Raw genomic sequence first — 23332 nt, forward strand, 5'->3', positions numbered from 1 at the left:
TATTATAGAGAATAGGGAAATATTTAGATTGCTATTAAAACATGGGGGTTGGTCATAAAAAAGTGAAAATTTAGGGTTGTATCTTTCGGTTCTACAACATATAAAATTAAGAAAAAACAGTTTGTCCAAAAAAATAACAAATAATATCTCCCTTTTCACTTAGATTGTTGGTCTTACCAACTCAGGAACCTTCAGGGGTTCATGTACAACAAATTTGCTTATTAAGATCAATCATAATATTATGACCAAAAATGCATAGTTTGCGATTCTATAAAAGACATACAGATTTTTTATATTGTCTCGTATAAATAATAAAAACGTGGTATTATAAAAATACATATTTTTCAAAATAAAATGTCAATTTAAAAAACAAAAAGAATTTTCCGCCCCAGGATTTGAACCCCGATCTCCTGAGTGAAACGTAGGAGCCAAGTAAGCAAGTCCATTGAATGTTCTGAGTAACGTATATAAATATTTGACATTTAAGCTGTAGCGTTGGTCCATCAACTTTCATATTTTAGCTTTTCTTGTCTAAAATCCCCGGTTTTGGGCCAGCTGACACATCATTTGTTAATAAGCTTTGGAACACCTACCTAAATAATAAGAAACCAGCCATGCTAAAATGCTCCGGTCAAATTTGACACTACCTCCCTGGCTATAGATATAGCAGACTACCCTGTTATAATCCCAAAGGCCAAAGCCGCGTCAGCGGTATAAAATGGGAGACTATTATTACTATAATTATTATTATTAAAATAATAAAAGTCAGTTAAAGATATTTGGATGACAAACAAGAGGGAGTAAGACTAGACAGAGAAGTAATCAACAAAATCAGATACGCTGACGATACAAGACGTTTTGCAGAAAATTTACAAGTTCTACAGTCATTAGTAAATCTAGTGAAGCAAGCTATCGGGGAAGCTTTAAAATAAAGACAAAGTGGATGCCAGTTGAAAAGATTAATATACAGGGTGTCCAGAAACTCTACCGACAAACGAAGAAAGGCGATTCCTCAGAGAATTTTAAGATATTTTAACCCAATTTACCTAGTCCGAAAATGCTTCCTAAGGGAGCTAGAGCTCTTTGAAGATGGCGTCTTGTAATTAGTTTTTCTTAAATAACTCCAGAACGCTTCTATTGAGAAAAACGAAAATTGGTACACATATTTATCTTCCAGAGATAAATCGACTCCATGTATTGCGAATTTTTAGTACCGGTCATAGGCGTCCTTTTTGGCTTTTTGGGTAGGGCAACATTTATTTTAGGTGGCTAGCAAAACATTGCTAAACATTGCTAGCCATCTTTGAAAGAAAAATCTTGCGACACATATATAAGGGCACAAAAGAAAACGGAATTTGGCGAAGAATGTACAACTTTGAACTACGAAATATACCAGGATCCGGATATCATAACATTCATTAAAATAGGACGGCTGCGTTGGATGGGACATGTAGAAAGAATGGAAGAAGGCGAAATACCAAACAAAATATTCAAACAGATGCCAGTAGGAAAAAGAACAAGAGGAAGACCGAAGCTAAGATATTTAGAACAAATAGAAAATGATATAATAACCTTAAAAATAAAAAACTGGAGAAAAAAAGCACGAAACTGATCAGAATGGAGAAGAATCCTGGAACAGGCCAAGACCCAGAAAGGGTTGTCGAGCCAGTGATGGTGATGATGATGAACAGTTATTTTATCGCATAACTTTTTTATGTTTAATTATTAAGCATTTTTGACTCTGGATTATTAAATTGTGAGGTATTCTACAACTGAAAGGTACTCTTATTTTAGTTCGATAGGATCCACCGTTTTCTAGAAAAATCGATTTGAAAATTTTTCTTTATTTGAATTTCCAAAAAAAATTCAAAAACAAAAAATGTAGAAATCCGAAAACTGGTACGTTTATTTATATTTCAGAGGTGAATCGATTTCATTAATTGTGAATTTTTAGTATGGGTCATATGCGTCCGTTTTGGGTAGGTCAACCAGTGGCGGGTTTAACGGGTGGCGTACCTGGCGGCCGCCAGGGGCCCCACGCCTCCAGGGGGCCCCGAAATCGCGATAGAAAGCTACATTTAAAAATGAAAAACTGCCAGAACAGAAAAAAATCTACAGATGATGATGATGGATTTTTGATATTTTTATGCATTTTATTAAAAAAAGAAGAAAAATCGATAATTCTGGCAACACCGTACACCGTACCATAATTTCTCCGTCGGCCTGGTAACACTGCAACTGCAGTGTTAGCAGTCCTGTTGTGCACTTCACACGCATACCTGCACTCTGCACTTGTTTGTGTGTTGTGGTGAGTTGTGAGTTTTGTCTTAGACTATAGCGTATAGGTTTCATCGCACTATTAGTATCAGTGGTAAGTAAATAAACAGTATACTATGGTGTGACGCATGAAAGCAGCAAGCATCTTTTCCCGTATAAATTACGAAAGTTTTATTCCTTATAAAATACATTTCCTCTTTACGTAAAGTCTGTTTTCGTAAATTTTTACTTTCCCTCAATTATACATATCCTAAGATATGTTATATAATTGAGGGAAAGTATTGTGATGGTGTAAAATTTCGACTTCGAGATTTTGATTGATTTTCACGTTTTGAAGGTCCCTGAGTCCAAAAAACATGTTTTCCAAAAAATGTCTGTGTGTGTGTGTGTGTGTGTGTCTGTCTGTCTGTGGTAAAATTTTTCGTCAACGATTTAGAAAAAACAGCTGAACGGATTTTTACGAAATTTTCACCAAAAATCGACTACGTAAAAATCTGGATCTGATTAGTTTTTGGGAAAAATCGGAACGTAGGAACGGGGTTTTTAAAGGGTTTAAATATTAAAAAAATCATAAAAAAAGAAAGAAATTTCCGATTGAAAACAAAATTGGTAAAAACATTTACTAGGTAAATGTCCTTCATTATGTAAAATACTAAATTCATTGGCTCACGTTAAGGGGGTGTTTAAGGGGTTTGAAAGTTTAAAAAAATTATAATGAAGTTACTTAAATAAAATAATCTCAACTGATGTATTTCTACATATCCACGCACATTGAGGGAAAGTACCATGTGTGACAACACACCACTAGTTATTTTTCATATAGATATAGATTGAAAAGTTTTGGAGTTGAACCTCTAAATATTTATTATTATGTAGACTAAAAAATACAAAAACTATTTTTTTCAGAAAGGAAACATGAAACGATATCAAAGTGGGGCAGAAAAAAAGAAAAGGTTAAAACGAAATCTAGAAATTGCCGAACAGCAGAAAAATTCATTGCACAAATTTTTAAACGTTAGTACGGAAAATGAGCAACCTTGTACAACTTCTGGTAACTCCGAAAACCCTACCGTGGAAATTTCTTCCGAAACATGCATCGCTGGAACATCGAAGGAAAAACTTGATGAAGAAGTAGAACAGGAACGCGGCGAAAATCCGAAAGTTGAAAATTCCAGTTACGTCCAAGATGACGAAGACACCGATTTTGATGTTACAAAACTGAAGGATATAGCTTTATGGCCCGCGATATTAACGGATAAAATGATTGACTATATTCTTAGAAACAAGCCAACGAATGTAGGGAATATTGAAGAATTAAAATCAGCGTACAAAGATAGAGATGAAGTTTATTATAGAGGACTTTCTCACAAACATTTTTATCGAACGAAGTCAAATGGAATTAAGGAAGACCGAGACTGATTAAAGTTTTCAGAAACAAGCAAAAGTGTTTATTGCTACCCTTGCAAACTGTTTTCTGCATCAAAATCGAAATTGATTACTGGTTTCCAGAACTGGAAAACGATTATCGTTACGTTATCGGACCACGAACTTTCAAAGGAGCACATGGCAGCTATCTGCACTTTATATAAAAGAACTTCAAATTTTAACAGAGTTGATACTCAGTTATTATTGAGAAAAGAAAATGAGGTAAACTACTGGAAGAAAGTCTTGCAGCGGGTTATATCCACAATAAAACTGTTAAGTAGTTTGGGGATTGCGTTCAGAGGGCATAACGAAGGCAAGGATTCCACAAGAAAAGGGAATTATTTAACATGCTTAGAATACCTAATTAGATAACTCAAGATGGAACACTCGATGCTGCTATAAAAGACAGAAACATGCAGGGTAGAAAAGCCATATCCATGATGAACGGCATTCTGTGGGACCAGACAATATCTAAAGCGAACAAACAGCTCATATACAATAGCATACTTAAAAGTATAATCACATATGGCAGTGAAGTTTGGCCACTGAAACAAAGAGCGCAGAAAATGTTACTAGTAACAGAAATGGACTTCTGGAGAAGAGCAGCAGGCAAATCAAGAAGAGATCGGATACCGAACGAGAGAATACGAGAAATGATGGGAGTAACACATACAATACTTGATGACATAAAAACAAAACAATTGGTATGGTACGGCCATGTACAGAGAATGCCAGATGACAGGATCCCTAAACAGATTTTGGCATGGACACCACAAGGGAGAAGAAAAAGAGGAAGGCCGAGAAGAAGCTGGAGGGAGGGAATTGAAAAAGAACTAGAGGAAAGAGAAATCCCTCCAGGTCTATGGTTAAACAGAGAAGAATGGCGGTTAGGAGTCGGAAGGCGTCGGAGAACGCTGTAAACCGATAGTAGTAGTAGTAGTAGTAGAATACCTAATTGAGTATGACGACTTCTTGAAATTGCATCTACAAAAATACGGCAATAAAGGACGAGGAAACGTGAATTATCTGTCTCACAATGTTTGTGATGAATTTATCACCATTATTGGTAGAAAAGTCACAGCACACATAATTGATGAAATTAAGGCTGCAAATTATTATGGGATCATCGTTGACTCTACGCCTGATGTTTCGCATATAGATCAATTGACATTTGTCATAAGATATGTTACGTCCAATTGTGACATCAAAGAGAGATTTGTCGGATTTATACCAATAGAAGGGCATACAAGTTCATATTTGGAACAACAAATATTGGATATGTTGGACAAATTGGGAATAGATATTAAAAACTGTCGGGGGCAATCGTTTGACAATGCTGCCAATATGTCAAGAAAATACTCGGGACTTCAGGCGCGGGTTAAACAACACAGTCCGAGTGCGGCATATATCCCTTGTGCCAGCCACTCGTTAAATTTGATTGGAAATTTTGCAGCAGAAAGTTGCAACGCTGCGATTGAATATTTTATGTTTGTGCAGAATTTATTTACTTTTTTTTCTTCATCAACTCATCGTTGGCAAATTTTGTGCAAACAGTTAAATAAGTGTGAAAATGCCGTTTCGGTGAAGAGACTCGTAGATACACGATGGTCAGCAAGAGCGGATGCTGTACGAGTTATAAGACTTGGGTACACGTATATAAAAGCGGCATTAACTGAGATTTGCAATTCGAGCGAAGAGAAAAAAAGTCACGATTATCGAGGCAAATTCAATTTTGAAAAAAATGGGCAAATTTGAAACCGCGCTGATGACAGTGATTTGGAACACGATTCTACAGCGACTAAACGCTACGAGTAAATCACTTCAATCAGTTGAGTGTGAATTGTCAAAAGGTTCATCTCTCCTGAAGTCTCTGTAAAATTTTATTGACAATTTCAGAGATGAATTTGAAAAAGTACAAGAAGATGCAACTGATTTGTCAGGCCTGACATTTGAAGAAGACGGACAAAGTCGACGACCTCTTAAGAGAAAAACTTTTCATGACGAAGTGAAAGGAGGTGAACACGAATTTGGAAAGAAGGAAAATTTCCTTGTAAATTCATTTTACGTTATATGTGACAACACCAAGGCAGAGTTAGCTCGGAGAAATCAGACATACGATGCAAACCTAAAGCATTTTATGGTATTTTTTGATAAAGCATTGTCAGACGAATCAAAAACATCCGCAGTAAATTCTCTGAAATAAATTTACAAGAACGATATTGATGTGTCCAACTTCGAAGACGAATTAAACCAATTTCTACTCTTCCTGCAGGAAAATAACGAGTTAATGACCACCGCAAAAGATATGTACCGAGCTGCCAAAGAAATGTCATCGACTTTTCCTAATGTTGAGACAATTTTAAAAATATTTTTAACGATACCAATTTCGAACGCATCAGGCGAGAGATCTTTTTCTGTACTAAAAAGAGTAAAAAACTATTTAAGAAGTTCGATGGGGGAGGAACGTTGAAATAATATGGCTATATTGTATATAGAACAAGATATATAGGATAAAATTGAGACCGACAAAATAATTGATGAATTTTCAAAAGAAATAGTAAGGCGTAAATTCATTTGAAATGCGTATGTATATTCAGGGAAAGTGTATGTACTTATATATTATATAACAATAGTAATTATTAAGTCATATGTACATACTACCTACTGTAAATATATTTTTTTTCAGAATAAACATAATTTTGTTTCGTTCAAAATCGCATGCGTGTATTATTTAAACCACCTACTAACGACTGCTAGTTGCAGACAAATTGGTTACTGGCAAGTTAAAAGATCCATAAAATCGTTATCGTTAAGGCTATTCGCTTTTGTCGAAGGGCCCCGAAATTTTTCCCGCCAGGGGCCCCCAATCGTCTTAATACGCCACTGCGTATTCTAGTACTAAAAGTTACTCTCGCTTTAAGTTGGTAAAGTACACCGTTTCTCTTGAAAATTTTTTATTCAAATTCAAAAAATGAAAAATTTTTAAATCGATTTTTCTGGAAAACCGTGTGTTCTACCGACTTAAACCAAGAGAACCTAGTACTAGAATACCTCACAATTTAATAATCAAGTGTCAAAAATACTTAAAAGTTAAAGACAAAAAAGTTATGTGATAAAATAACCGTTGCCCTACCCAAAACAGACGCCAATGATCGGTACTAGAAATTGGCAATGGATGGAATCGATTTGTCTCTGGAAGATAAATATACGTACCGATTTTCGTTTTTCTAAATTGAAGCGTTCTGGAGGTATTTAAGAAAAACTAATTACAAGACGCCATGTTCAAAGAGCTCTAGCTCCCGTAGGAAGCATTTTCGGACTAGGTGAATTGAGCTAAATTGTCTTATATCTGAAGAATCTCCTGTCTTGGTTTGTCGGTAGAGTTTCTGGACACCCTGTATATCGAGGTCTACTTTCTCTTAATAGAGGGTATAGAACATGTAAACTTAGTACTTTTCTTCCACGCTTAATGTCTGGTTATTATTGGTGTTTCTTGTTTCACGACAAGCTAGGGAAATAATGATCGCTCATAACAGAGGTTCTAGTATTGGGAGAAGGCAAATGGAGCCTGACTGTCGCCTGAGGCTGAGCTGTCCTTAGCTTACACTCGATGACCTCGTAGAATTATCGAGCTTGGATAGCTCTTCAACCGTGACAAGCTCTTACGGCTCTTATAAGGGAATATCATATTCTAGACAAAGGTTTTCCTGCAATACCATGTCTCTGTTAATTCTCTGTTGTTTTATTTTGAAATTTCTTGGTTATGATACATACGTGTTTAATAATTAATTGATATTAAATATTACATATTAGTGTTAAATATTATTATTAATAGTGTATTAAATATTAATATTATAGATAATAGTGTTCACAATACACTATGAATTTGAACCATTTATCGACAATTATCAATGTCTTTAGCTCTTTGGTTTAGGTGTGTAGCGGTACTCTAATTGAATATATACTAATGTAATAAAACCGAAGGTTTTTAATTTAAATACATACTGTCAAAAAAATAAACCAACAACTTACCAAATATGTTTCGAAATATATAGGTATAACAACCTCTCATCTTGCTGCGCCCTCATCTATTTCTGGAAGAAACCTCAACTCTCGAGTGATTTACAGACTGTTCATGTACTATATATTATAGTGTTACATATAATTATTGGATTTATTATGTATTGTAGGATTTACATGATTTAAACGCAATTCTTTATACTGCTTAGTTAATTATAGGTTGTTTTGTTAGACACAATTCCTAGCTGTAAGCTTTAAATATTGCAGTTTCTTGGAAAACTGTTGATGTATCACCAGAAAAAAAAACAAAAATATAAATTTAAGTTTAAAGTGTAATATACGTGTTTTATATTATATGTTAATATATTTTATTTATTAAAAATGGTATTAAAAAACTGGTTTTTATTTGTAAACTAACCAATGGCCACCCATCATATTTTCCAGATTAATTCTATGACTGATGAAAGTTCAAAGAAAGAATAGTGCTTGCCAATAAGTGTTACTATGGCTTGAGAGGACATAAAGTCTCAATACTACTCAAAAAAATTAAGGTGGCCGTCCATAAAACACTAATAAAACCTGTGCTAACATATGGAACAGAAACATTTATTATATTTAAACGAGCGAAATAAAAGGTATTCATTCTAACCAGGATGAAGTCATAAACAGCTTCAATAAATGCAGAATAGGGAACAACGAAACAACATTCTCTGTTATCAACTATTTTTAATGGGAATAAGCCACAATTTTACCAAAAAAATGATTTTATTAACGTTTCGTTGTCAAAATACAAAATACTAAAATAAACAAAAATGTTGTTGCTAAGTAAAAAAATTCTTCTAATAATTTATTTAATCTGACTCATTTATATTGGCAATTCAGACGTATATTATACATTTTAAAGTAGAAAACTTTAAAATGATATCGCCAATATTTATGAGTTGCGTTCCTGGGACGACTTTACTAAAAGATAGTTCATTCGATTACATGAAATCAATCACAACTCAAGAATATCCGTCACAAAAAAATCATAACATATGATTTTTATTTATTTGTGATATTTTTGAGTTGTGATTGATTTCATGTAATCGAATGAAATATCTTTTAGTAAAGTCGTCCCAGGAACGCAACTCATAAATATTGGCGATATCATTTTAAAGTCTTCTACTTTAAAATGTATAATATACGTCTGAATTGCCAATATAAATGAGTCAGATTAAATAAATTATTAGAAGAATTTTTTTACTTAGCAACAACATTTTTGTTTATTTTAGTAGTATTTTGACAACGAAACCCGATTTGGGCTTCGAAACGTTAATAAAATCATTTTTTTGGTAAAATTGTGGCTTATTCCCATTAAAAATAGTTGATAATAAAAATGCAACAAGGAAATAGCTTCAGAACAACATTCTCTGTTACCCAGACGATGCAATATTGATAGTCTAAAATGGAGGTAGCCTTCAAAGACTCATTCACAGATGTTAAGACAAGAGCAAAATAATTTAACCTTACGATTTAAACTCAGAAAATTATAACAATAGTAAAAAACTAAGTTTTCAGTCTAATAGCACATAAGACAACATCCAAAAATATTACTCTACATCCTACCAGACTGAAAACAATGGGAACCTTCTCTGGTAATACCTCCGAGGCTTCTACAATTTGCAAGCCGTAACGGATGCTGAGACTAAGGAAGATGAGGGAATTTTACAATTTATAATTCACGTCCCATCTGCTCAGCGCGGTAAAGTTCCAACGAGAATGGTTCCCTTCATACTCCAATCAGAGTAAACATGTAAATCAAAAATGAATAATAGTCCGTTCTTTAACGGTAAAATATTGCAAAACCTCTAAATTTTAAAGAACCGCTTGGATTGACATGAAATTTGGCATACACATAGCTAACAAATCAAAGAAAAAAAGTGATATTGTGCCGATATGTGCTTTTGGCCCGGGGGTGGTTTCACCCCCTCTTGGGGGTGAAAAATATTCGTCCAAAGTAAGTCCGGAAATGGATAAACTGACTAATTCTAAGTAACTTTCGTTCTATAGAGTTTTTTCACTAAGTCAATATTTTTCGAGTTATTTGCCAGTGAATATGTTCATTTTTTCAACAAAATAACCACGCTTTTAGACGGTTTTTTGCAAATAACTCAAATAGTAAGTATTTTGTCGAAAAAACATTCGTAGCAAAAATATAGCCTGTAAAAAAATTTTAAAAATGGTGTATATATCACGTCTGTATACCTAGTACAAGCAGAGTTATAGCTAATTAAAAATAAGTTTATATTCGTAAAATTCCAAATGGAATACTCACACGTGAAATAACCGAAAATGAAGCACATTTCGGGGAAAACTTATTACAACTTATTTAAAGTGTTTAAAAAAAGCTTCATTTTTGTTTTATAAAAAAATTTCTAGCATAAAAAGTAAACAAGTTACGCTCAAAATAAAGTTAGTCCCTTTTTTTGGTAAAAATATCGGGAAAATCACCCCCTAATTAGTATCTCAAATGAACTTAATCGTTACGACTTCACAAGTTTCTTGACTCGTGTATGTATTGTTTGTAATATGATCTGTAAGTTTTATCGGTTCAAAGTCCTTATCTTTGAAAGGGCTGTAGTTAAAAGGGGTTGAACGAGTTACTGATCACGAATGTATGCAAATTTAGAAACACCAAATTTTAATCAATTTTTGTCTAACAGAAAAACAAAAAAATACATGATATTCAGAAAAGCAATGCTGAATTTTTTGTTTTTCGAGATTTTTGGTATCTCTAACAATTTTTAAGTTATTTTGAAAAAAATCATATTTTTCAAAATTAAATTTTTTAAAAATTTCACTTTAAATCCAAATTTTTTCAAAAATAAGCACTTTGAATCGATGAAACTTACAGATCATATAAGCACAACATAAGTAAAATAATTTGTGGAGCGGTAACAATTTATTTCAGTTAAGTTGCTAATTAGGGGGTGGTCTTCCCGATTTTTTTTGCCAAAACAAAAGGGACCAACTTTATTTTGAGCGTAACTTGCTTAAATTAATGATAAAAACTTTTTATAAAAACAGAAATAAAAGCTCTGTTTAAACACTTTAAAAAAGTTATAATGGATTTTCCCCAAAAAGTGCTTAATTTTTTGGATATTTCACTTCGAAGTATTCTATTTGAAATTTGGTGAATATGAATATATTTTTCATTGGCTATAACTCTGGTTTTACGAGGTCCAGAGACCTAACGCGTACACCATTTTTTTTTTACTTTTTTACAGGCCATATTTTTGCTAAGAACGTTTTTTTCGACAAAATACTTACTTTTTGAGTTATTTGCGAAAAACCGTCTAAAAATGTAGTTATTTTGTTGAAAAATGAACATATTCACTCGCAAATAACTCGAAAAGTGTTGACTTGGCGAAAAAGCTCTATAGAACAAAAGTTACTTAAAATTAGTCAGTTTATCCATTTCCGGACTTATTTTAGACTTATATTTTTTCACCCCCAAAAGGGGGTGAAAGTCACCCCCAGGGCAAAAGCACACATCGGCACAAAATCACTTTTTTTCTTTGACATGTAAGCTATGCGTATGCCAAATTTCATGTCAATTCAAGCGGTTCTTTAAAATTTAGAGCAAAAACCGTGAAAGAACGTACTATAACCATTTTCAATTTTGTTGCAACACGAAACTAAAGCCGCATCATTGTTCCAGCATTTACCGCGCTGAGCAGATGGGACGTGAATTATTAATTGTAAAATTCCCTCATCTTCCTTAGTGTCAGCATCCGTTATGGCTTACAAATTGTAGAAGCCTCGGAGGCGGGAGGTATTACCAGAGAAGGTTCCCATTGTTTTCAATCTGGTAGGTTGTAGAGTAACATTTTTGGTTGTTTTATGTGTTATTAGATTGAAAACTTAGTTTTTTGCTAGCAGTTGCCGCTAGGGCATCCCTGCTGCCATTTCGTTCGTTGCAATCCGTGACTGCACGCCGGGGTTTGTCCTAGTTGGGCCAGAGAGGGCAGCATATGTGCCTCCTGATGAGAGACTAATAAGTTTCGAAACCGGTAGAGGTGCTTGCTGCACTCTCTGATTGAACTGGAATAATGATGCGGCTGTAGTTTCGTGTTGCAACGAAATTGAAAATGGTTATTCATTTTTGATTTATAATAATAGTAATCAGTAAAGAATCAATGAGATTGAAGTTGGTGGAGTCATTGAACAAGTAATGGAAATGGTGTACCTAAACCTAAGGATTACACTGTCCAGCTATGGAGACGTTGAAAAATAAGTAAGAGATCACGTACAAAAAATGTATTAGCAGAATACCTTAATTTAATAGTAGACCAGGGCGCATCTGTAAAAATATTAGTACATTTGGACGTTGAGAGGTGACTCAATTTTTTTGCAGAAATTGCTTGAAAATAACTTAAATAATAATATTTGAGTTATACTCCCTCTCAAAAAGGTCCGGAACATTGTTTAAAATTGAAAAAATTGAAGAAAATTGTTGAAAAAATGAAGAAATAATTCGATTTCTTTCTTCGTTTTTTGATTATAACTTTAAAAGTATTCATTTCCGAGAAAAGTTGTACTGACATAAAAGTTGCGTAATTAAATTTCCTACAATATAGAATTAGTTAAAAATTTAAAAAATAGTCACTCTTGTTGCAAAACGGCAATAATTGCGAAAAAACATACAAAAACAAGTATTCGCATTTTACGTTTTTCAACCATTTATACTACACTTAGGTCCTTCATATTTCACCCAGAAAAACCTTATGATACAGTAAAACAATACTGCAAACATTAAGATCGGTTTCATAGATTTTGCAAAATAAATTTTGCAATTCAGCTTTCGCAAAAAAATTCATTTTTTCAAAATATTACAGGACTGAAAATAAAGCAGATAGCAAGTTGAATTTTTTTGCGTATAGAAGTGTATTGTACCTTTCATTCGCAATTTGCAAAATTAAAATCGATTAATTACCACGGCGTCAGGAAATTTTTTAAATAAACATTAATTTTTGGTGCTACGCGCAGGACAGCGGATAGTTTGCTCTGATTGGGCATTCCAATGACCTTTGATAATGATCGATATAATATTTTAATTTTTATTACATTTCGATATATTATATAAGTCAGTCTTGACGGTCCAGTTAGCTGGGGCTCAGTCGATCGACAAGTTTAGTGGATTTGCGATTTGCGGTCGCTGGTTCGAGCCTCAGCTAGGTCATGAAATTTATAAAAGGCCAACGCCGTAGTATAAAACTCAATAGAGTCTACGGCTTGGTCTGGAATAAACTGGCGTCTGATCGGCCTATGGAGGAGCGGTACGGGAAGGGATAAGGGCTTCCGGCTTGGTGATACTCCTCCATAGATCCCTACCGAAGGGCGTTGACGCCTAAGAACGATGTATACATACATATAAATAAACTTGTTTATTGCAAAATAAAAACACATACTCTATATCCTTTGAAATAGCACTTTTTTAGCAAAAACTTTCTTTGTTCATATATTTTAACTTACGAGAATAAAAGTTTATTATTTTTTAACATGCAATTGTTTAAACAATATTTCAAAAACAATAATAAAATGAGTTTGATTTTTGTGGAATTAAAATATTAAAATACCACAAAATATAGAGTAAGAAAATAATATATTAGATAAAGATTGGAAGAAACTTTGGTGGAAATCAACTTGTGTGAATCGAACACCGCTGTCCTGCGCGTAGCACCAAAAATTAACGTTTATTTAAAAAATTTCCTGACGCCGTGGTAATTATTCGATTTTAATTTTGCAAATTGCAAATGAAAGGTACAGTACACTTCTACAAGCAAAAAAAAATTCAACTTGCTATCTCCTTTATTTTCAGTCCTGCAACATTAAAAAAATGAATTTTTTTGCGAAAGCTGGATTGCAAAATTTATTTTGCAAGATCTATTATACCGATCTTAATGAAATTTACAGTGTTGTTTTACTGTATCACAAAGTTTTTCTGGGTAAAATATGAAAGTCCTAATAAGTGTAGCATAAATGGTTGAAAAACGTAAAGTGCGAATACTTGTTTTTGTATGGTTTTTTTCGCAATTATTGCTATTTTGAAACAAGGGTGACTATTTTTTAAATTTTTAACCAATTGTATATTATAGGAAATTTAATTAAGCAACTTTTATGTCAGTACAACTTTTCTCAGAAATGAATAGTTTTAAAGTTATAATCAAAAAATCAATAAAAAAATCGAATTTTTCCTTCATATTTTGATTATTTAAACAATGTTCCGGACCATTTTAAGTGGGAGGATAACTCAAATATTATTATTTGAATTATTTTCAAGCAATTTATACAAAAAAATTTGAGTCACCTCTCAACGTTCATCTAAAAACAGATGCGCCCTGGACTATAGCACTTTATGGCGTAACCGACACCGACACATTAACTGTTATAATAAGAATACTTAGAAACATTACAGGAAGAAAACACGCTGATAGACCGAATAAACAGTGATGAGATCAGAACAAAATGTAATGTACAGGGTATATAAACGAGTGAACATTAAATAGAAAGAATGGAACCATACCAGAAGAATGGCAGACATAAGATGACAACACAAGACAATGGTAAAAATAGCAAGAGACAAATCAGCATGTGGACCTTCTTCCATGGAGGCAACAACTCGCGAATAAACAAGCAAAATATATACTTATATAAAGGAAGAAGAAATAAACGAGAAGACCACAAGTATAAGGTACACGGAAAGTGCTAAGCTAGTATATCAAAGGAGCAGCCATACAATCTGTGTACGGAATAGAAAGGCTTAAAATATATTACATCAATCCAGGGAGTCAGATGGCTAGACAATGGAGAGTTGATGATTACTAGATCCCATGCTTATGTAGGCGAAACCAAGAAAATAAGCATGAATTTGGGACCGGCTTGGTAGTCAATGAAAGCCTCATTTAAAATATCAGATTCAAGCCAGTAAGTGACCGCATATGTTACCTACAAGCAGAAATAAAACCCTTTATTACCTGCTCATTAATTTCAGCTCATACTCCAACATAAATTAAGGACTACACTGATAAAGAAGCTTTTTATTTCTACGATGAATTGGAGAAAGCATAGGTCAAACACCAAACACTAAATGTTAATAATCGGCGGAGACAGGTATGCACAAATAGGATAATAACGAATAGAAATAAGGAGAAAGTAGCAGCAGAGCCGGCCCGTGGGTAATATTTCACCCGTGCGAATTACCATTTTGGCGCCCCCCCCCCCTCCCGAGGGGGCAACTGGTTTTCAAAAGTTCAACTTTATAGGAAAATCATGGTTCTAAAAGTAAAGTAGCATACAACATGTTTTATTTGAACTTAAGTTGACAAGTTATACAATTAGATTCAATTTAAAAGTCCTGAATACAGTTTGGAAAATGGTTATACAAATTTAATGACTATGGTTATTTTTCAAACGTAATAATGAAAAAATAGTTTTAAATTAATAAGAATTGAACTTGAAAATTAATTAAACTTGAAAATGGCAATGTTGAGCTTTGGACATAAAGTGGTAGGCCTTGTAAGGCAATGAGACATGACATTGTGTTTTTATGGTTTAAGTTTAAAAAAGTTAACTTTCCTAGATTTTCTCTTTGTAAACTCATTTACAATTGCATTAACATCAATATTCTCGAGCACTGCAAACTCAACTGACATCAAAGCTAGTCACACCAATCTGTCTTGCGACATGGAAGACCTCAGATAATTTTTTACTATTTTCAACTAGGAGAAACTCCTTTCTCCACTCGCGACAGACACTGGGAGAGTAAGAAGGATTCGCAGTGCTACACAATGGTTAGGAAAGTTCTCCACAAATCCGTTGTCTGCTTTGCTATGTGGCTCAACATGTCAACTGGCCCTTTGATTTTGCCTTTGTCTTCTTTTTCGACATTCTTAATCATGCTGTTGACAAGTTTCAATTCAGAATATAGTTGAAGACCAGCAATGTCACTGTGCTGGCCATCAGTGAGAGCAATGTGTAGGTCCTTGCAGCATTTTAATAAGGTTTTGTCATTACTTGTGGTGTTTGAATGTAGAAACTCAAACAGTTGGTGATAGTTTTGAAGCTGCTCAAATCTGTCTCCTAGAGAAGAGATACACTGATCCAAGACCGCGTAGAAGAATTTAGATTTGAACACGATCTCAGGATCAAGAACTGTTTCATCACTTGATTCATAAGAAATCATTTTCTTCTTTTTTCGCGGCCGCAGTTCACTTTCTTTAGGGAATGCTGGGCCAACTTCAATCATTTCGGCCACTTCCCTGCAATCGAGTAATATTCTGTTGAATCCTGCATAACTCCTTGTTTCTTGAAAAAATTGCTTCGTTGAAGAAATCAAAGCAAGAGAGTTTGCTATGTCCATGTCAACCTCTTGAAGTTTCTTGCTTATGAGGTTTATCTTAAACAAAATCATATGCCACGTCACTAAGCAGGAGATGAATCCGAAATCTTTAAACTTTTTGGCCAAACTTGTAGCTGTATTTCTTGCATATGCGTCTAGCCTTCATTGGTCTTGACTACATTCAAAAAGCGCGTCATAGACTTCCCCAAGCTGATATCTCAGTGGCACAACCGTATTAATTCGAGTCTCCCACCTAGTCTCACTCAAAGGTTTCAGGGTCAAGTTTTTAACGTGTTGTTTCAGAACATCCCAACGATGTGGTGATCCTGCGAAGAAATTGTAGGCCTCCTGGATGATTCTGAACATGAAAATTATTTGTGTATAATAAAATTAAAACTTACTAAGGCTTTCTGAAATATTACTAATTCATCATAAATGAATGAATAATTGGCTTAAAAATTGACATAATTTATCGCATTTTAATTTTTTTGGGGAGGGTGGAAATTCGCCCCAAACCCTTGGCGCCCTATTCGGGCGCACGGCCCTCGGGCCGGCTTACTTAGTGAAATCCTACCCACGATGGAACTGGTAGCCTTAAATCTGTAGCATCTTGGCTAAAGAATGGTAGGTAACCTCTATAGAAGAGTCCTGGCGCACCAGGTTGGAGGCTATGAAGGAGGCTAACAACCTTTTCATGTAAAAAGAGATGTTTCGAAAGTTTAACAAAGGAATATTGGACGACTTTCACGGAGACGATTTACGTAAAACGATAAGAATCAATATAAAGGCTTGATTGAACAAGCCTTATTGATACTAGGAACAAGAAAAACTAGGTTTATGAAAGAAAGCCTGGTGCTTGTGGGGATACCCAAAAAACAAGTTGTTGAACAGGCCAAAACCCACGGAAGGTTGTAGTGCTAGAAGAGGATGCAACGGATTGATTGCAGTCGATACCTAAAAACGCAAATGCGAAAAGATGTATTGACTACCGAACCATTAGCTTAATAAACCATGTTTTACAAATATTTCTTCAAACTTTGCACTTAAGGTTGTACCAGAAAATAGAAGAACAACTTAATGACACACAGTTTGGGCTCCACACGAATATTATTGGAACCAGAGAAGCACCATTAGTATTCAAGTATGGTACAAAGATGTCTATAATAACTAAGGAAAACAACAAATTGTAAAAACAATTATTTAAAAAAAAAACAACTCGTTTCGACATCTCAGGTATATTTTCATCATCTTCGAATACAGCAGGTACATATATTTTAATTATAAAGATTTCTCAGTGAAATTCTCAATAAAGTAAACCAGTTTAGATTACAATTTGTAACGTCCTCGTAAAAGAATTCTTTGTAGTAAACGCCAACAAGACGAAAGAAAACAACACAGTTCAAGAAGATGTGCGGTCCAGTTCTTATGAGTTCCGCGGTTGGTATCAATTTTAAATTTGTAGTGACGTCAGTGAAGGTTCGCCTTGGCCAATGACGTTCTGCATCACACATCACACAGTATGAAGTGTCGTGAATCATAAATGGTTGTATATCGCTGAAAATCGGCTTCCTTCAGTGACGGAAATGAGAATGCTCCATTTGACGTTTATGTTGTTTTGAAGAACTTTAGTATTTTTAATAATAAATTGTGCAAATTATGTGAAATAATTTTAGTTAGCAAGTTTAGTTTTTTATTTACAAGATTCCTCTAGAGCTTGCAAAGGTGAGTACGAAGTTTTTTAATAACAATTTCACTAATGACATCCATTAACTACTATTGACAAGGATCAATTTAATTTCTCCACTGAAGATTTAAAAGTTCGAAAACCTATTTTTAAAACGCCCAAAATAATCAGGAATCGTCAGTTATATAATGGTTCGATATTCCACAGAGCCCACTTTTTTAATTTTGATCAATGGACACAAAAACCAAATAAAAAAAACAATGATTTAATCACCCAAAATACCTATTCACTGTTTACGTTTTCTTTGAGTCTGAGGTGTTTCATCAAAAGTTGAGGATGCATTTAAAATTAGCTTCATATAGAAATTGGGAAGTCAAGCTTAGCTGAACATTGCATGGCAAATTACTCTACACTCTAGTCACCTCCAGCTGTTCAAACAGAGAGTAACTACTCTGAAAAACTCTCAGTTCTATTTGAAAATCGGTGCGATTCATTGTGTTAGTGTTGTGGTGAAACTACAAATCTGCAAGATAATAATAATTAGGTATTTAAATTTTTATTATAAGTAGGATTTGGTTGTTATTTTAGTACATTGCCTTCAATCTTTAGTACTTATCTACTTCCTGAATAATGTCCTTAATATGCTATATCATTATAATTATCTTTTCATTTCCTTATCTTGTAACTATTTTTGAAGATCAACTTTATATCAAATACATATAACAGTAAGACAAGGATAACAATCGGTTTTGGAAATTTCGTATTTATAAACGACAAAAGATATTTTGTATTTACACAAAAATATAAAATTATTTTTGTGCTAAATAGGAGTTTTTCGGCTAAATAGGCTAATTTGACTTTTCTCTAAAAAAGTGTTTTTGTTATAACAAGTAATTTTGTCTATATCGAAAAGTAGACTCCCCAAGTCTGTGGTTGCAAGGTAAAATTAGTAAAAGTTCTTAAATCAGAAATCATTGGATCGAGAAATACTTACTACACTTTATTCAACTTCAAGCTACAGATGGTTGTGAAACCTGGGTAATGACGAAAAGAGATGAAGTCCAACTCAGGACATTTGAGAGAAAGATACTGAGAAAAGTATATGGCCCGGTGCAAGAGGAAGACGGCACATGGAGAATCAGAAGAAACGGCGAGGTTAATAAATTGAATGGAGGGTATATTGTAAGATTTGTGAAAAGTCAAAGACTGTCATGGCTGGGACATGTTCAGTGACAAGAAGATACGAAAACGACAAAGAAGATATTATTTATTTATTTATTTATTTATTAACGGGCCTTGTCCACTTTTAGTACAATAATTTACAGTTTAAAAACCTCAATAGAATTAGTCAAATAATAAAATCTTAATATAAAAACAATCTAAAAACAGTCGAAAAAGTGCTTAGAAAAATAAAGTTAAAGTTAAAATAATAAAACAATACAACATTGATATAATATAAAACTGACAGGTACAAATACAATACATCACAATATATCACATTGAAAAATTTATATCACAATTTGCTTTAACAGGCTCACAAATTTACTATAGCTTTCATTAAAAAAATCTAAACTATCAGCATAACAGTTAGCCATTCGTGACACTCTAGGTATATAAGAATTAAGGCCAACATTGGTTCTCCTAAATGGCTGATGAAATACGTTAACTGATCTGGTGTTTCTTAATGGAACTGAAAACAACATTGTGGACATCAATGAAGGACAGTCAATCATGCTATTAATGAGTTTAAAAAATATCTTGAGATCTGCCTGATCCCTCCTCACTTTCAAAGTAGGCAGGGAAAATGTATCTTGTAATAATGCAAAATCATATGAAAATTCATTTACATGAGGTATATTGAATTTATATGCTAGGTACCTAAGGAATTTTCTCTGCACCTGCTCAATTCTGTGAATGTGTGAAGTATAATGGGGGCTCCAGACTGAAGAACAATATTCCAATAAAGGCCTAACGAGACTACAGTACAGCACTCTAATAGCATTAATACTCCTAAAGTCATGTGTGCTTTGCTTAATGAATCCAAGCATCCTAAGTGCTCTAGAAACTATGATGTCAATGTGATTGACAAAAGAGAGTGTGGAGTCCATTGTGACCCCAAGGTCACTAATTAATGAGACTTGGGACAATGGTGTTCCTTTAATACTATATTTAAAATTAATTTTATTAAGTTTTTTAGTAAAAGTTATGGAGTTGCACTTAGTGATGTTTAGATCCATGGCATTGATCTCACACCACTCATCCAGTCTGGCCAGATCTGATTAAAGTTTAAGACAGTCCTCTGTGGAGGATATTTTGAGGTAGCATTTCAGGTCATCTGCAAAACACAAGAATTCAGCAAATCTAAAACAGTCCGAAATATCATTGACAAATAATAAAAATAATAAGGGTCCCAGGTGGGACCCTTGCGGTACTCCAGAGGGGTTGGGAATATTTTTAGACATGTAATTATTTACCTTTACAGTTTGACATCTTTCAGTTAGATAACTGGCTAGCCATTCCAATAATGTTTCCTGAATACCAACAGATTCTAGTTTGTTGAGCAAGATTTTGTGGTTTACCCTGTCGAATGCCTTGGAAAAGTCTGTGTAGATCGCGTGAACCGCCCCGCCCCCCATCCAAGACATCCGACAGATAGTTAGCAAAAGTAATTAAATTTAATTCTGCAGATTTTTTGCTAAGAAACCCAAACTGCTCTTCTATTACTGACAAACTTAATTTTGATCTTAAATAAGCTGCTACTATTTTCTCGAATAATTTTGGAATGGAATTAAGACTGCATACTGGTCTATAGTTGGATATATCAGCTCTGTTACTAGACTTATAGATAGGCCTAAGATAACTCGCTTTCCAGAAATCTGGAAAGATACCTGGAGCAAGAGATTTATTGAATATCACATGGAGTGGACGTGAAAGAACAAAACTACAAGATTTCAGAACTGAAGGAGGGATGCCATCTGGACCTGGTCCCTTCGTTATGTCAATATTAGCCATCTCCTCGTAAATGGTTGATATAGGAATGTTATAATCAGAGATACAAATATGATTAAATGAGGGTTTACTTTGCGGATTGATATTTTTGTCAGTGTAAACTGACTGAAAATATTCTGCAAAAAGATCAGGCAGATCAGGTCCCAACTGACATTCTTTATCTTTAAAGAACAACAAAGGTGGTAATTCATTTCCACTTCGCTTGCTCTTAACAAAGTTCCAGAACTGTTTATATTTCTTTTATAGTGGAAGCCACAAGGAAGGCCCAGGACTAGATGGTTGGATGAGGTGAAAGACGACCTGAAAACCATGAACATAAGACAATGTAGGAGAAGGGCCCAAGAGAGATCTGAATGAAAGGACATAGCTAGACAGGCAAAGACCCATCCAGGGTTATGATGCCAAAAGAAGAAGAAGAAGCTACAGATGGTGTAAACAACGCTCTTTCTCTGCTGTCATTCGACAGAGCAGAGAAACGAAGTGTGTGCCTATTAGCCCAACTGACATGACTAAGATAGTTCGATAATTTGGGGGTGTTCGTCATGTGCAGATTCGAATATCACATGGTGACTTGTGTTTATTCTGTCAGTAGCTTGAAGTTGAATAGAGTATACAGTTTATTCGCGTGAGACATGCACTGGATGTAAACATTAGTTGACAGCGATGTCGTCATAGAGCTATTTCCGTTCAGGTTTTGAATATTTTTGGATAACAGTTACAGTAGAACCTCGATTATCCGTCAGGGCACCGGATCAAGGGTATGACGGATAATCGAAAAGACGGTTAACAGAACATTAAAAAAAATTAAAAATTCATAGTACAACTCTCAAATTTCATTTTATGGTTTGTATATTTGTATGGTTTGTTTGACAATATAAGAGGGATTTGTGTTCATACAATCGAATCAATTTAAAATATTCTGAAATCTTTGTTTTACTGTTGCTTCACATTTTGCGACAGCTGAATTTCTTAATCGGTATAAGATCATGCAATGTACTTTATTGGCTTCTTCTTGTTGAGAATACCACTCGATAAATTATTGCATATGCGATGCAGCTTCTCGAGATTATTTACGCAAATCTTTGTCAGTTACAATAGGTTCATCAACATAGCTACAGTCAAATTCAAAGTCTGTGTCAGCTTCTGAATCTGTTTGGTCCGCCTTTGTTGCCATTTCAATGATTTCTTTATCTGTCAGCAATGGATAGCCATTTGTGTCCTCGTCACAAATCAAATTAACTTTTTTTCTTTATTTTTTTACATTAAAATTTTTGTTTATGTAGTCAATACAACTTCTGTATGTACCCTGACGGTTAACAGAGGTGACAGTTAGTGGAGAGACGGATAATCGAGGTTCCACTGTACTTGTATAATCGCGTAAACTATTCAATTATTTAATTAATAGGATTATTTTTTCACTAACTATGTATTCGGTGACTACAGTAATTTATATACTAATTATACAATAAAATCTAATAATCGAGAAAAGAGACAAAGTGATAATGTGATGTTAATAATATACTGATACTATGGAACAAGTAGATATGTTTTGAATACCTTTAACAACTGTAATCTTTGTTTACATGCACTGCATGTCTTATTTGATTTTAGTGTAGGTTGAAATATTTAGATATTTTTTGGGAATCATAACTTTAAAATCATTACTAAATATATCAGCTTCATTAAATATCAGTTGTGGTTGATTGTTTATCTAGATAACTATTTCAAAATTCCTTGAAATACATAATGACCTAAGCACAGTATATAGAGGTTCCACAGTAAAACCACTTCTCCGTCAGCGCTTTGATCTCAAGAAGTAATACCGGCAGTATGCAATTGGTAATTCACCAGTGGTGGATGCGGGTTTTCCCTGTTAAAATCCGTACCTTTCTATGCGACTAGCAATGCGAGAGTGGAGCAAAAGCAACTAAGAACATTGCGCGGTCACCATGCGTGACTATAGATTTTACTTCCAATTTTTCGGAGAGTGGTTCTACTGTTCCTCTTTATACTGTGACCTAAGTACACCTAACTAATTCAAAATCTTTGAAATACATAATGACTTAAGTAATTATGCCCCAACTGATTATATGAGTTAAGATTTATAAACTACTGATATCTCAATACATGTTGTTACAACCTTGTAACATCACCAAAATCATATCTTTTTCCTAATACAGCCCTAATATATTTCTTTTGTTAATAATTTATTTATTGTGTGGAAAACCCCATTAATAGATTAAATTACAATAAAAGTTTAGGTTTAATACACAAAAATTTAATATTTTATCCTAGTAATACATAGCCTCATTAATGTGTCAAACACAACATGAGTTTTATATTTGCGAAAGGATAAAACAAAACAATTATCTTTATTCGACTGGACACCATTGAAAAAAGACAAATTATATAGGACCATAACCAGGTTATCCTTGAGACCATCTATATCTATACACTAAAAGACTTCAAAAAGTAAAACTGAATAAAGTTACTTAATATTAGACAATTAAATAATTAGACGATTTTTATAATCA

The 23332-nt window shown here is 33.9% G+C and overlaps 2 protein-coding genes across 12 annotated transcripts in view; both read left to right on the forward strand.

Annotated features, from left to right (window-relative positions):
* LOC114343382 (serine/arginine repetitive matrix protein 1) overlaps positions 1 to 8078 on the forward strand; it is a 64809-nt gene extending 56731 nt beyond the window's left edge. Inside the window, exon 6 of the mRNA XM_028294197.2 lies at positions 7758 to 8078. Within this exon, the coding sequence (XP_028149998.1) occupies positions 7758 to 7763 (6 nt within the window). The 3' untranslated portion in view covers positions 7764 to 8078. The remainder of the gene's footprint in view (positions 1 to 7757) is intronic.
* Positions 8079 to 17600: 9522 nt separating this feature from the next.
* Positions 17601 to 23332, forward strand: part of LOC114343397 (F-actin-monooxygenase Mical) — a 228788-nt gene continuing 223056 nt past the window's right edge. For 10 of the 11 annotated variants that reach the window (XM_028294217.2, XM_050650929.1, XM_028294268.2 and 7 more), the window contains exon 1: positions 17601 to 17827. The gene's annotated coding sequence lies outside the window, so the exon portion shown is untranslated. Of the gene's footprint in view, positions 17828 to 18121; positions 18334 to 23332 lie in introns of those variants that run through there. The other variant, XM_028294223.2, reaches the window with a different exon arrangement.

Source organism: Diabrotica virgifera, chromosome 5, assembly GCF_917563875.1.
Source record: "Diabrotica virgifera virgifera chromosome 5, PGI_DIABVI_V3a".
NCBI lineage: Eukaryota > Metazoa > Arthropoda > Insecta > Coleoptera > Chrysomelidae > Diabrotica > Diabrotica virgifera.